This window comes from Lissotriton vulgaris, chromosome 1_1 (assembly GCF_964263255.1).
Source record: "Lissotriton vulgaris chromosome 1_1, aLisVul1.2, whole genome shotgun sequence".
Classification (NCBI taxonomy): domain Eukaryota; kingdom Metazoa; phylum Chordata; class Amphibia; order Caudata; family Salamandridae; genus Lissotriton; species Lissotriton vulgaris.
The window spans coordinates 1,033,230,795-1,033,246,630 of record NC_141685.1 but is presented as its reverse complement, the minus strand read 5'-3'; the positions used below and the strand labels follow the sequence as shown (position 1 = coordinate 1,033,246,630).

At 41.8% G+C, this 15,836-nt stretch overlaps 1 protein-coding gene across 1 annotated transcript in view; it reads left to right on the top strand.

The window, feature by feature from the left end:
- Positions 1-15,836, top strand: part of LOC147748466 (A.superbus venom factor 1-like) — a 276,161-nt gene that overhangs the window by 44,339 nt on the left and 215,986 nt on the right. The window contains exons 5-7 of the mRNA XM_086962077.1: positions 3,552-3,655; positions 14,411-14,493; positions 15,032-15,119. Of these exons, the coding sequence (XP_086818203.1) occupies positions 3,552-3,655; positions 14,411-14,493; positions 15,032-15,119 (275 nt within the window). The remainder of the gene's footprint in view (positions 1-3,551; positions 3,656-14,410; positions 14,494-15,031; positions 15,120-15,836) is intronic.

Here is a 15,836-nt window from a genome sequence, read left to right as displayed (position 1 = left end):
GCTATACGTTTTTTTCCAGTTGCCTGACCTCTTTGGGACTGAAGTTTTGATTAGACTTCAGCCAGTAATTATCTCCTGAGGGTACCGTTATTTCGGGTCAAGTTTTCCACCTACCTCCTATGATAAAATCTGCAAGTTTCCAAAAAACCCTTGCCCTCCATTTTAATAAAGTCACATTTATTTAAGGGATAGAATAGCTTTCATAAAACTACTCCTGCTTTTTAAAAAAAAACACTGTAGAAACTTTCCTGGGAGATTTAGTCAATCTTAAATTGATCATTATATTATTTTATTTTAAAACCATATTCTTCAGGTCTTTCTAAAAAACCTGATTATTTGGCACAGGTGCCATTTGAAATCTAAATCCATATTGTGTAAAATAAGCATGACAATATTATTTCAAGTTAGGGAGGGCTAATTAACCTTCTTCCATGCTTTTATATAGAGTTCTAGATGTTAATCTGACACTTAGGGGCATATGTATCAAGCCCTTTTCTCATTCGCAATCGGGCCGATTCTCAGAATCGCCCAGTTTGCGAACGGGAAAAGGCCTTTTGGAATGTATCATCCCAAAAGGGCATTGCAAATTAGAGAATCACAAAATTTGCGATTCTCTATTTTGCAATTGCATTTAAGGAATTGCCAACATTTTGACATCCTGGCACCCTTGAAATTGCATTCTCAATTTGAGATTCTCCAATTGTGAATCACAAATTGAGAATGTCTTCCCAATAGTTCTATGGGCCTCCTAGCCCATAGGAATGAAAGGGAAGGTAATCCTTAATTGCAATTCGCAATTTGATAATCGCAATTAAGGAATGCCAAGGAATCGCAAAATATTTGCTAACTTTTAATTTGATCCAGTTTTTGAGATCCTTAAATAGCAATCCTATAAAAATTGCTATTTGAGAATTGCAATAACTGTATTTGATACATATGCCCCTTAATGATCGCTCAAATAAAGGAGGAGAACATGAATTCTGTTCTGTTTTCTTAAAAATTGCGACATTTAAGTCTCAAGATATAGCTGAGAAGAAGTTAAACAAGGGGAGAATCACCATCTTTATTCATGCAACGCTCCCTAGCAAATTAAGGGAAAGTGGCTTCCACTGTGCTAACAACGCTTTTACTTGAGATAACATAGATCTATAGGTAAAAACATACAAATCCTAGAATTGCCTGTATAACTGACCCCTAGATAGTGTTTAGGTTTGTTATGAACACAGCCTTGCAATTCTGACAATAAAATATCAGTATTAGAGAAAATAATTTCAGTTTTAGTTTTGTTAATTTTGTAGCTTCCAAATGCTAGGGACCCTTCTGGACTGCTTTGGGGCACTACAGTCCACAACGTGTTATCTGCATTGAGGAGGGAGTGGAGGCTGGACAACAGTGCATAAAGTGCATATCACTCTCCCGCCAGTTAGGTTATGCATGGGACGTTCACTGGCCCAGAACGGCCTTGTCTTTGCCCCGCATTGACTGGAGGGGGCCAGACCAGGACCTCCTTCAAGGCTTCCTGCCTTTTTTCACTCCTCAGGCTTAACTTACTCTGGGTATACCTGATTGTGGGAAACTTTCCAGTACCTATTTTGTATGCACCTTTGAATCTTTGTACTTTTTGCAGCCATTGAGGTGGTAGCTTTGTTTGCGAAACTATAGGATTATATGATTACCTTTTGGCCAGGGCGCGAGGTAACCACATGGGCAAGTTCGAATCGGGGACATCTAATTATAACAAAGTCAAGAACCCCACTTTGTATGGCTTTATTGACTGGAAAGTTATCTTGAGTGTACATTTCAGGAATTGGACCTAGCTGATTTTTATCTCAATCCTTTTAACTTGCCCAGCAAGCCAAATCTATTATTAAAACAGCTTATGAAATAGAGTGAGTGCAAAGCATTTACAGTTGCTGAATCAGCAGTTTCTTATATTACTTATAATACATGTGTGGAAAACACACAGGACCACATACCTTACTATTTGGCTAACTATGGGCCACATCCTCCAGTTCTTCCTTACTAAAGGAGTTAACTATACTTCACCTATTTTCTTCAGAGAGTATTGACATACCTAGTCTCCCTAAACACCCATCTAGTGACCCCTTATTAAGTAGCTGATTATGATAATAAATCCGATTATGTCCAAGGAAGATCTCATTCCTTTTTTTAATCTCCCTAAAGCGTAACCCAGGCTGTTGACGTTTAAGGGAGTTAATTGTTTCAGCTATTTTCTCAAGCCATAAACATCCCTGCCATATTGCTCTGTTCATAATTGTTTTGCATGTATTTAGAGTTTATTACTTCAGTTGAATTACATCTAGCGCCTTAGCCTTATCAAGTGCCTCAGATGTGCTCACATCTGGCAGTATGTTGTTGCCAGATTCACAGATTTACTTACTTCTGTTACATGAGTTCCGCCCACCCCTACTATTACTGGGCTACTTGTAATGTGGGCCACAGCCTTATTTTTAGAAGAGCATTAATGAAGAATATGACAAAATACCAATTGTTCCCCCCTAGCAGTATTACTATCTATATAATATATAATATCTATTTAGCCCATAACTGTGAATTTTTACTTATGTTAGCAGGCTGTTTTTGCTCTTTGATCCAAGGATTTTACTGTGTAGTAGGGAATTACATGCAGTAACTGTTTTTCGTCCTATATTATTGTACTATATTCTTTTCACATATATGAAAGCTCGACTCCTATTATTTGTGTGGTATCCGTAATCAGTACAGGTGTAAAATATGGGTCAAAATACGTTCCACCGTCCTAGTGCAAAAACCATAACCCTTCCATAATAGCCAACCGGTCCTAGATAAATGTTCTACTGTCCTTTGTGGTGGACAAATGGTAACTCCATTAAGGACTACCATGGTAACACGTAGTGTAGGCCTTCAGGAAAATGAAGCAAATGAATCCTACATTTTTGTAGCTTACTTTCAAGCATACATGTGTTAGGGAGACCGCCATTTTGGGAGACAAACTATAGCCATTCCCAATGACAGTGCTATGGAGGGGTTTCAAGCACATTTATTGGCTAAGGTTTACAGTCTTAGAATATAGTGAATAGGAAATACTCCAACCAACTCAAAATGGGGCTGTCAGTTTTTTACTATGTCTCTCTGAAAATCAGTGTGTGAATTGAAGACAAAATGCTTGGTGGCTCAGTGAACAAATGCATCCATTAGTGGAATCTGTATTGAGTTGGTACCCCTTTGATGAATGTGTTCTTTACAAATGCATGTTCTGTTATGTTATAATAGAACATGTTCTCCCTTCTGAAGTATCCTCAAGAAGGAGGGTGATGGAGGGAGCTGATCTACCTGGCCCTCATTCTTTTACCAACAAATAGATTAATTGTTTAAGAAATAATATCAATTGTCTGAGGAACCAATGCAGAAAGATTTAAAAGAATCAAAGAAAATGAATCCCAAAGGTTAGCAAAGTCATCTTGTGCTGCCAACATAGCAGTTGTAAACGTATTATATTTTGACACCCCTGTAGCAGCCTCTCTTAATGTGTAAGACGTATTTCTCTGTAGACTCCGGAAGGTATCATTGTGAAGCGAGACCTGATTGACCCAACTGGTCCTAACAGCGGCGGCGGCATATTGTCACAGTCCCACAAATTACCTGAAATAATCAAGTAAGTGTGCCTCTACCTGCTTTTAGAAGTAAGTATATCAAACTAAAGATACAAGTCCTAAGTATACAGCAATCCAATGAGCTTCTCTAGCTGAAGTAAAAGCCCTATCCTTCCTGGCATTGAATACAGATCGGGCGAAATGTGCTGTCCGAGTGCATGCACAAATTTGCAACTGCAGTGGGATGTTGCTGCACTGAAAGGCGAACAAGAGGCGTACCAGTCTGTCTGTCTTAGAACAAAGGACCTGGCAGATCTTTGAGGAGGGTCTGGTGTCCCGACACAGGCAGGTGCAGTGAGCGACTGAAACCACCAGTGGGGGATATCTGGTGGGCCTCCTGGTTCACCCATCTGCTTTTGGGGCTTCCACAATGAATACACTGTCTCTTCACAACTTTGCATGTGCCTACAATAAGTACAACTCCCAAAATCCATGTAACCCCATTTGCAATATAGGTGCAGGGAAAATGTGTTACCTCATTTACATGGACCACTCAGAATTAACATGAAGTAACGTCCACTTGGGATCAATCCAGCATGATCCATTATTACAATGGCACTATGTATGCATCTGCAGCCTTCTATGCTTCCAAAAGTGCCCGAGGTGCAAAAGTCAAGTGCAACACCGGCTGCACCCTCTGGTCAAGTTGTTTATTATTGCCCCTAAAAGTTGTCCTTAGCCCTAGTCTAAGACCTCGAAGTGGTTAAATCTTTTTTCTTAAAAGGAGTGAAACCATCATGTCCTTTATCTGTGTATTATTAAGCAAGAAAAGGGAACCAGCAAAGAGGGGAGGGGCTATTACTTCTGCTTAAATAACCACACAACCACAATTACATCATCTCTTGCACCTACAAACCCTCCAATAAAAGCAATCCTGTGCCTAGATTGATTGAGGTCCCTACTTTTGGTGCTTTTCTGTAATGACACAATGGAATATATTTATTATTTCTAAAGTTTTATATAGCGCAAACATGACCATCTAGGGTATCAGAGCGCTTTACAGTTTATGCAACAAGAGAGGTACAATCAAACATCACATAATCAACAAAGCGAATAATTAACAGTTTTATAATGTCTGACATTCTCATGAGCCAGGCAGCTGGGCCACAAATCCACATTTATGTCCCAGACTCAGATGGAGAGGCCCGATTGAGGCAGAAATTTCTTCATCAGGAGCCCTTTGACTCCTTTTTTGAAAAGGACAATGAAATGAAAAGTAGTATTTATAAAGTGCTAACTATCACTCCAAAAAGAGCATCCTGGGGCTGGTGTGGAGGTGAACGGCTTCATTGAGAATCTTAAATGAGTGAGAGGCAGAGTTCATCCGAGGCTCCGAAAATCCACGTTTTTAGTGCTTTCCTACATTGTATTTCGGATTTATGCATTCTCAGATGCATTGGCAGTAGGTTCCAAGCTCTGGTACCTAATACAGCCATTGTTTTTCCTCCCCTTATTTTACATATAAAACTTGGAGGTCTAAGTAGGTTGGCTGACGATGACATGAGGCTCCTGGTTGTACTGTAAGGGGTAAATCTTGACACAAGGTATTTTGGCCCTAGATTGAGTGTGGCTCTGAAGAGTTCACCCTAACTTCGGAGGGAAGGGAGTTCCAAACCCTCTGAGCCGTACCTGAGAAGACTCGAATATAGGTCTTTTTTTTCTTGAGTTTTTGTGGTTTGAGCAAAAGGGTGTTGGCACTTCTGGAGGCTCTCGAACCACATGAAAGTTCCAGTTTCTGAGCAAGGTACAACAGGGTCTTGAAGTGGATGACTTTGTGTGCCATGCATGCCATTTTTAACTGTATCCGAGCTTCATATGGAAGCCAATTCAGGGCCAGCAAGTCCGGGGAAATGTGGTTGTATTTTTTAGTGCCAGTAATGAACCTAGCAGCAGAATTGAGGACCACCCTGAGAGGAGTCATCTTCACTCTAGTCAAGCCGCAAAGTATTGCTCTTCCATAGTCTAGCTTTGAGATCACTAATGCTTGCACTGCAACCTTTAGGTCATTAGCAGGGCAAAAGGGTTTGTGCTTCCTTAGGATGCTGAGTTGGAAGTTCGGTCCTTTGGTGAGGGAACTGATGTGCTTCTGCATGTCCAGACTTTTGTCTAGTATAATACCCAGGGAGGATTCCGAATCAATGAGGTGAGGTCTACAGTTAAGAGCTGTAAACTGAGTTATATTGCATTTATAGAAATCAATCAATTGTATATATGTTACAGTCAAAGTGTGAAATCCCGGTATTGTATAGAATGCCTAGATAATGTCTACAATGCCTGATGGTTTTCGGCAAACTATGAAATATGGGTTTTTTGTGAAAATGTTACATACTTTTCCTAGGCATTCTATGCTATTCCTAGGCATTATACAGAATGACCAGTACCTTTTACGCAAAGTGTTAAAAGAGCACAAGATGAGAAGCCTTTCTTAATTAATACGCATTTGAAACTGAAAGAACAAAACTACAAAATAAAGCACAGGATATTCTTACCGGAAAACAATGAAAGCAGAACTGAGTTTGAAGTACTTGTTACACCAAGAAAGGCTGGATTAGGTGTATTATATACTTTGCCGGCAGACAATCCGGCAAAGTATACAATGCCTAGGCAATGTATAAAATATCAATCATTTCATACTTTGACGTTCGATTTTCAGGCATTCTATACATTACCTAGCCATTCTATAGAATGCCGATATTCTCACATTGCCGGGCGGGAATAAAATGGCGGGTTTAGGAGTATTATATACTTTGTCGGCAGAAAATCCGGAAAAGTATACAATTACTAGGCAATGTATAAAATATCAATCATTTCATACTTTGACGTTCAATTTTCTGGCATTTTCAGGCATTCTAAACATTACCTAGGCGTTCTATAGAATGCGGGTTTTCACACTTTGACTGTAACATATACATGAATATTGATTAAAACTTATTTATGGATATGTTCCAAAATTTTGTTCATTGACTGTTCCTTTCGGGAGGGAAACTGTATCCCTGGTGACTTTATTAGCACCCTTTTGACCTATTCTGGATGGAGACATTTCTGTGCATTGTATTGCCCGTAAGCTGAGTCAGCCATTGTTCCAACACCGGAGATTGTTTGTGGGGTGAGATTAGAAGGAATTCCGTTTTAAGAGCATTTAGCTTCAGATGGTTATGTGTCATCCAACTTTGTGTATGCAGCAGAACTGAGTTGAGCGACTGAATGTCCTCGGGGGAGGCGATCTTCAAGTATAGTTGGGTATCATACATGCGGTAGTTAACACTGGATGCTTTCAGAAATTTTGTCAGAGACTCCATGAACAAGTTAAAGTGTGTGGGAGAAAGTGCTGAGGTGTAGTGTAGTTCCTAGTTTCCCACTAGGCCCTGCGCATTGGAATAACATAAACAGTAGTATCGACGTGGAACTGCTTATATTCCAGGCCTCCACTGACTATGCTAAACTTAATTGGGTTGTGTTACCAACTAGCTCAGAGGTCACTGGAAACTTTCTTCTCTGCATAGGAAGTGATCAGCTTCCTTGGCACAGACAAGAAGGGATTCAGTTTTCCAACAACCGTGCAACATGACAACTTTGCTCCTCAGATCAAGAGTCGATCTCTAGGGTCGTGTGAAACAATAGACACAGATTTCACTCAGTCAGTCTAGTGCAGTTTACTTTCACAGATGTAGAGAATAGAGAGACGGGCGTTTATCAATAAAGGGTTAACATTTATTGAACAGTCTTTCTTCTCGTACAAGAGAAATGTATTGCCACAATTGCAATAACTGTTATTATAAAAAGTACGTACAGTAAGATAAGTATTGCGAAATAGAACTGTAAAAGCATTGATATGGTTTCTTAGCCATACAATGGTTTAAAAGGAATAAAACATATATACAGTCATATATACATTAGGCTAACATACTCAACTGGTGCTTCTAACTAAGCCTACCCCAGTGTGCCTGACCTAAGCCTAACACGTGAGAAGGGGAGTAAGTAAGTAGCTTTAAGTTAAGTTGGTTTTGCCAAGGTTTGTTTCAAGAATTCTCGTCTAAGGGTTTAGTCAACACCATACCTCTGAATAGAATGATGGAGGATTGGTATCTCCTTCAGGGGTCTCTCTCGATATCCCAGTCACCCGCGAGGGTAAACCGGAAGCGCCGGGACTGGATTTCTCTGCACGAGAAAGGCAGCGGCTCTCTTCAGCGCGTCGAGGAAGGAGGGGGGACAGCGTCCGCGGGCAGCTGGAATCTGCTGGATGTCTTCGCAGAGGACGGCTGTTCAGCTCCTTAAGCGTACTGCACCATAGTTCGCGCTGTAGCGGCGATAATGGTAATCAGCAGCTTCACCACCACAGGATAGCAGGCTGCAGCGACAGAGTGCTAGATTTACCAACACAGGGTCATGCAGGCTGCTGGCATCAACAACAGGCAACGAACTCGCATTGCTTAAGGCAACGTTGGTAATATTTATACCTGACAGGTGCCGGGTTTGACGCAAGTTTGCTGGACATAAGACGTCAATTAAAGATGTCACTAGGAAGTGACAGTTATCAGTTGCTCATTAGAGTTCCATTACTAATCAAAACATAGCAAGCGGGGATTTCCAGGTTTGCTAAGTTTTTATCTTGTTGAAGAACTCGGAGTGTTCTCTAGGAATATCAGATAGTGACTGCTGCTCTGTCATTGCACTAATTGGTCGCAAAGGAAATAGCAGAGAGTCATGCTGGAATGTGGCTCTGTTCGTGTGAGGCCAGAGATGACTTTTCAGAAAATCGTACTTGAACGGTTATGCCAATATAGGGAATAAATGGATTTATAGCCGAATAGGGGCATAAGGTCACAGTATCGATCAGGAACCTAGATAAGCACGCAACAGAGGCTTGGGGAACGAACCCCCAGAGTGACCGGAGCAGGATGGGACAGGCATTGGTTCACCTTGAAGCTGTGGGATCTGTTCTGAAGGAACGAAGAGAACCAGTTTAGTACAGTCCCAGAAAGCCTCAGCCTGTGTTCCAGGAGGTCAATTAGGTTATTGTGTTTGACAGTATTGAAAGCTAACGAAAGGTCAAGAAGGATCATTAGGCACGACTCATTATGGTCCAACATTCTTAGCGCATCGTCAACAATGTGCATTAGCGCAGACTCTGTATTATGGCCCGGGCAGAAACCAGATTGGCATTGGTCCAGGAGTTGGAAATTGTCGATGTGGGTACAGAATTGGGCGAGCACACATTTGTCCAGGAGCTTTGCCAAGGTGGGGATGTTAGAGATTGGGCAAAAGTTGTGCAGGTCCATGAGATCTGCAATTGGTTTTAGAATCAGAGTAACTTGACCCGATTTTAGGCACTCCAGAATGGCACCATGCCGAAGTAAAGCATTGACGATTGTAGTCCACAATGTTAGTAAGGAGGATCTGACTTCAGGGAAAAGGTTTGCAGGCAGAGGATAGTGGTAGTGATTGGAAGGTTTCAAAGTCAACAACAAGTGCATTCATCCAAGGTTTGGAACAGACTCCAGGATACATAGTTTTTGAGGAAGTAGGGCTGCACAGAGTCGGTAATAACCAAGCCTGGGGGATGTAGGGTGAACAGTAGACTGAACGACAGGAGATCACGGGCAGAGCATAAGTTAGTTTCAATCTTAATAGTCTTATCTGTGAAGAAATCGGCAAATTCTTCACAATTTGGCAGTGTCCCTTGACCCAGTGACGAGGGGTTAGGATGACTATTAATTTGGGACTTGATGAGTTCAAACAATATTTTCGGACTTTTTTTGCTTGGTCTAGTTGTGTTCTGAAGAAGGTAACCTTTGAGCATCTGATGCCGTTTTTGTATATGCTTCTCAGGGATCTCAAGTGGTAGAGATGCTCATGGGAGAAACGGGACCACCACAGCCTTTCTGCAATTCTTACATTTCTTCTTTCAGAATTGAGACTATCATTAAACCATGGTTTGGAGAGTTTAGAGGAATTTCTTTTAAGCTGTAGTGGTGCAACAGAGTCCAGAACATTAAGCATAGAGTGGTTATAGCGGGCCGTAAGGTCGTGGACTTTGGACATGTTCAATGGGGGGGGGGGCATGATGTTATCACAGAGAGCAGTCAGATCTTGCGAGTTGATGTTCCGTAGACACCTTTTAAGCTGTTTTGGGTTCTTAGGCTGGGCTCTACTTCTTCTTACTGCTTCCAAGATAAGGAAGGTGATGCAATAGTGGTCTGTCCAATCACATAGGAGGATCGAATCAAGGAGGATGGAGTTGGGCTTACCAATGACAAGATCTAAGGTAGCTCCTTTGATATGAGTAGGGCTGTCACGTATTTGTATAAGATTGAGGTCAAGCAGGAAGGATTTAAGGCTATTGACCACCACATCATTTACATCATTCCAGTGGAGATTGAAATCTTCCAGGCAGAGCTGAGTGCCATGAAAATCAGCATTGGCCGAGATAATGTCCATGATCTGTTCTGTTTAGGGAAGGTTGTTGCGAGGGGGGTGGTAAAATATTTGCAGTTTGCATGAGTGATTGTTGCAACCAGTCACTTCAATGCATAGGTATTCACAGGACGGCAGGAGGTCGGCATGTAGTACTTTCACTGTTAGATTGCTACGGTGTAAACATGCCATGCCTCCACCTTGACCACTAGTTCTGTCCAACCTAATGATGTCATAATTGGGAGGCATTAAGAAGTCCAGGATGGGAGCAGCTGAGTCATTTAGCCAGGTTTCAGTCAACATTATAAGATCAAGATCCTGGGCAAGGATGAGGTTGGCAATGTCAGCAGCGTGTTTAACAGCCGATCTACAGTTTAGGAGCAAACATTTGAGAATTATGTTGGTGTCCGTTGGTGCAGGTAGAGTGGTGGTGACTCTTGTGAGGTTGTTCACAATTAACGTTCTGGTGTTTGGCCTAGGTTCCCTGCAGGGATCAGTGGGGATAGATTCAATTTGTTGCAAGTTTGGTAAGGTGAAGTGGAGTGCCGGATCAGATGAAAGTAGAAGGAATGAATATCCCAGGGAGGCTCTGCATCTGAAGGGATGAGAGTGGTCATTAGGGTGTGGAGCAGAGGCCCACCTACGGGGTGTGTGGGTGATGCGGGCTGGTGTCCACTGGGTAAAGAGGGGGCACGGAGGTATTTCGGAGTGATCAGCGATGGTGATTGTTCCTAGTGGCGCAACTTCGTCTGGAGCTAGCTGACAGATCCTCAGTTAAAAGTAAAAGGCTATGTACCTCTGCCTTAAGTTTTTGTAGGCAGAGTACTATCTCGTTGAATCGGCCATCCACTGAGATGTATGAATGGGATTGGGAGGCTAGGTCCAGGGGACGTTATAGCAGTAGAGAGCTATTGGGGGCGGGGGAAAGTAGGGGAGGTGATAAATGGTTGAGCCCCGAGGGAAGGGATTCTGGGAGCTGTGGCTGCGTGCTCATAGGGATGGTTTGGATAGGGGAGGAGGGGATGTAGGGATAGAGTCCTGTGCAGGCTTGTTGGGGCATGTCAGGATTACAGGAAGGGCAGGGGTAAGGGTTCCTGAGGAGAATCGCGGCAGCGATGTGAGCAGTGGTGGTTGGGGAGTAAAGGCTAACTAGCAGTGGGTGGGGGGCATGGGGATTAACGTGATGAGTGTGTTGTTGCTGCTCATTCACAACGGGCATTGAGGGGGTATTGTTATTATACGTTGAAGTAGCTTGAAGAGGGCCCTTCGGAGCAGATGTGGGGTCAGGGGACGGAGGTAGAGAGGTGGGAGATAAATTATGCAAAGACTGGGGGACCACTAAGGGGCCAGCCCCTTGGAGGGGGGTGGAATTGCAGATAGCCACTGAATTCATGATGGTGGGGAATAATTTGCCAAATACCACTAGATTACGATCCAAAGCTTGTATATGGATGGTTCAGTTTTTGTAAAGGGAGATGGTGGCTTCAGCTCTGTAAGCAGATGAGGATGCAGCCATCAGTCTAAGACCATGTGGAGTTTTAAGGAAGAGGAGATCTTGAGCAAAGAGTAAATGGCCTTCCACCATTGGGCATGACGTTTAGTGTAGAAGATGAGGTCATTTATGGTATCACCTTTCTGATGGAGCTGAAGGGGTCTGATATAAGGGTTTCTGGATAAGTTTTAAGTAGTCTGTGTTTGAGGTTTTTTGCCGCCTTTTTTATAGGTTTGGGGGTAAATGTTTCGGAAAGCGTTATGGCCAGCCTGCTCCAGGTTAGGAGAGATGAGGTTCAACCATTTAGGATCCATAGCAGCACACGTGTTGTCTCCGAGAAAGGTGCAGGTAAGCCAAATGTCTGGGCAGAGGTCTGCTCCTATCATAGGAGGCGTAGGTAGGCCAGGAGTCTAGGCAGAGATCAGGGGTGGGTAGTATGAGTTCAGTGTACCAGCAGACGGAGGACTATCAGGGGCGCAGGTAGGCCAAGAGTCTAGGTAGAGGTCAAAGCCAAGAGTCTAGGCAGAGGTCGAGGACGTGTATACGGAGTTCAGTGTTCAAGGGGTGAAGGTGGGGTGGGCAATTGAATCACACTAGCTGGCAACACATCTTTGGGTTCCTTTGGGTAGACCGATAGCATGAGAGCCAGAATCTCTAAGGCTAAAAGACAGGAGGCTAGGTTGTGATGACTTGAAGGCAGTTCCTGGGATGGATTTACCTCTTATATGGAAGGCAGTTCAGAGAGGTATTTGAAGCATGCCCTTAAAGTAGATAACCACCTCCAACTGTGTGGTATAGGGGCAAACTAAGCAAGGCCCATGTGTGGGTATAATTACAATGACCACTCCAAGATGGCCGCCATAGGTGGGTGTGGATTAAGCCCATTTCTCTATAATGTGCACATAAAAATTATAATGGTTCATATTGATGGAAGCATTTTCTTAAATCACTTATTTAGTTTTTTGTAACCTCAGACACAAAAACAACCCCTTCCATTTAGAGTGACAAGATTAGCAACGCACTGAAGAATATGCCAGAGCGCGGTCCAGCCTTCGACTGTAGGCTGCATCAGTGGCAGAGTGGAAAGACAGCAAGGTACTCATGCACCCACAGGCAGATGTCTTTGATTCTAATGTGCCATCAAATAACTTGCCTGAAGCGTGGTCAGTGCTCCCTCTAACCACATCTTAGTCCTGCTTTCTGACAGGTGGGTTCTTTCTTCTCATGTAGGTTTGAGGAGGCCATGCTCGATTTAAGCTTAATCGAAACCTAGGTCTGATCAGACACAAATTCAGGAGCCCCTGTAGGCATTCAGGTGGTGAACGGTGGGCAGTGGGGTTCTTGTATTGCCAGAGGTTGCAGGTTTTGATAAGCTTGTGTGAGAAATTGACCAACTTTGCCTGTGCAAATTTCAGGAAGATATACAGCAAACTATGCAGGTGCCATTACATTTTCAATATATAGAGAGACCATAGAAATGGACATGTGAGGAGAAAAAAAAGACAAGTTGACGTTTTGATAATTTGTTTTGTAGAATATTTTGCTGAACTTACACCCTGCCCATTTGTCTTTCTTGTGCAGGAATTTTAACTAAAAACACAATCATTTTCTTATGGCTAATAACAAAAAAGTTTAATTTGAATGATTTCATAAACAACAAAATGATGAATTTCACGCAGTTAAGCTACTAAAATTATATTGTGACATATCTCTGCACTTGATCTTACTAGAATAGGCATACATGAAGTCATTCACTAACCTTCCTATTGTGACTGACAGCTCTTAATGACACATGCACTAAATCAGAATTTTGCAATTCAGTATTCTTTTACCGAATCGCAAAAATGGGTTTGCGATTCGGTATTAGGAAGGGGCACGTTTAGGGAGTCCCATTCTAATACCGAATCGCATTGGTATGTATGAATGTTTTGTGACCGCAATTGCGGTTGTAAAGCATTCACATTTTACCACCTACTTCAAGTAGGAGGTAACCCATTGGCAAATGGGAAGGGGTCTCCTTTGTGATTGTTTGGAAAAACCTTTTTAAGAGCAGGCAGTGGTCCCACGGACCACTGCCTGCTGTTAATGAAAGAAAACTTTTCATTTTTCATTTTGTAAAGCATCTCATTTTCCTTTAAGGAAAATGAACTGCTTTACCAAAAAAAAAAAGATTGCTTTATTGAAAAGCAATCACGGACATGGTGGCCTGCTGATCTCAGCAGGCCACCATCCCAGTGATGTTTGCGTTTCCTAGGGGGTCGCAAATTGGGACCTACCTTATTAATATTTATGAGGTAGGTCATTTGTGACCCCAAAAAATCGCAAAAGGTGTACTATCCAACTTCATACATTGCATTTTGTGTTTTCTTAATTGTGAATCCTTGTAATGTGCTATTAAGAAATCACAAAATGCTATCTACATACATCTGGCCCTTTAACACTTGCGTCACAGACCATACACTGTTATTAATCCAACGGGACACAATAACAACACAGTGCTCATGCTTTCTATCCCTCACTCTGCTACAATGCAATAAAGAATTAAGCACAATGACAGATGACATGTTAGATGTGCCGCTCTTGGCATCACGCCCCACACAAAATCATTTCCCACATAGGCCACACTACAATCCGGGATTCTTCCAGTCAAGCACAGTCTGCAGTATAGCATGTTACATTTCCTATAATGCGTTTAAACTTATGGTCAGGACTGTGGTGCAGTATATCAATGCAAATACAGTTCAATAAATAAACATGATAAAATTCCGATCTCTCATTAGAGAGACAATGAATCTGAGGTCCTAAGAAAAAGGTTAAGGTAGCTGTAATACTCAAAATTCTTTCGTTTCAGCCTCGGGACCTGGACAATTATAGCCAGGTTTGAAGATTCACCTCTGCAGAACTATACCACCCAGTTTGATGTAAAAGAGTATGGTAAGGGCACCCTTTGATATTCTTTTAGATGTCAAAATGTTTGTGTGTAACGAAAATAGTAGATTTGAAAATTGTAGCGGTAAGAATGTTTGGATAAAAAAGTCACATCTAACATGTATTTCTATGTGAAATATGTAGAGTGAGGTCGAAAGAAAGTGCACCCTCATAAGAGTCTAAAGCTAACATATTAATATATATCTTAACTTCATCTAGCACCTGACAAGAGTAGGTAAATCTAACTTGTAACAAGTAACACATACAAATGTCACTTTGTTATCCTCTATTAACCCTTGTCCTACCCTTTATCCTACTAAAACCCATTTACCCTAATCTGATCTCTTCTCCTGACATATATTCAGAGTTTTACAATGATCTAAACTCTAACCCTTTACCCAAACAATTATGCCTAACCATTCCCAGATCCTTTTAGAAGACTTTTTAACAGCAAATCTTCAACATGTCAACCTCCTTCTCTTCAGAGATTTACTTATATGAAATGGCAAAATAGTAACACCTTTATCTTCTGTTCCTCCTCCAGTGTTGCCAAGTTTTGAGGTTTCTATAAAACCAAGGATTCCCTTTTTCTATGTTGATGATGAGGAAGTGCATGTGGACATCACAGCAAGGTAAATTCTTAAAGGCAAAGAGAGGAATCTTTTTTCCGAAGACCCTTATTTGTTGCTCATATCTTTGTTGTTCTAGCATGGTTGGCATTGCATATAAGAGCCTGCCACATTTCAAAGATAATTGTATTTAATTGGTTTATCCATTATCCATTATCCATTCTTACATTCATACAGCCATGGGTTCTTCAATATACTTTGGCGAATATATATATATAAAGTTCTTAAACTGTTTAGAAACTTTCACCAGATGATATCATCAGTGATGTTATTTAATATGTCATCAGTGATGTCATCATTGATGCCACTGACCATGTAATGAGTGATGTAATATATGATGTCATCAGCAATGCATTGCGTGGCTGCGAGTTATAGTTACCTCAGCTAACTATAAGGGTCACTGTCATGATGTTGAGCTGTCATTGTTAAGAGTGTGATTTGCCAAGTACATTTTAAAATGCTATTGGTGTTCATAACGTCTTTTTCAAGTACTTGATGTAGCTTCAGTTCTTCTTGTTAGCAGGGTCTTGAGCCATGACCCATCTCTGTCAGGCCTTGCCCTCTAGAATGAGGGCCTTCACAAAGTTTAATGATGACCATTCAATTCTGATCGAAGGCTCTACCAAAGATTGATCTCTCAGGAGTCTAATCTCCAATTCCTGTAAAACAACCATATGACTATTCTGGTCTATTCCTAAAATCTAGCTAGAGAACGATCCA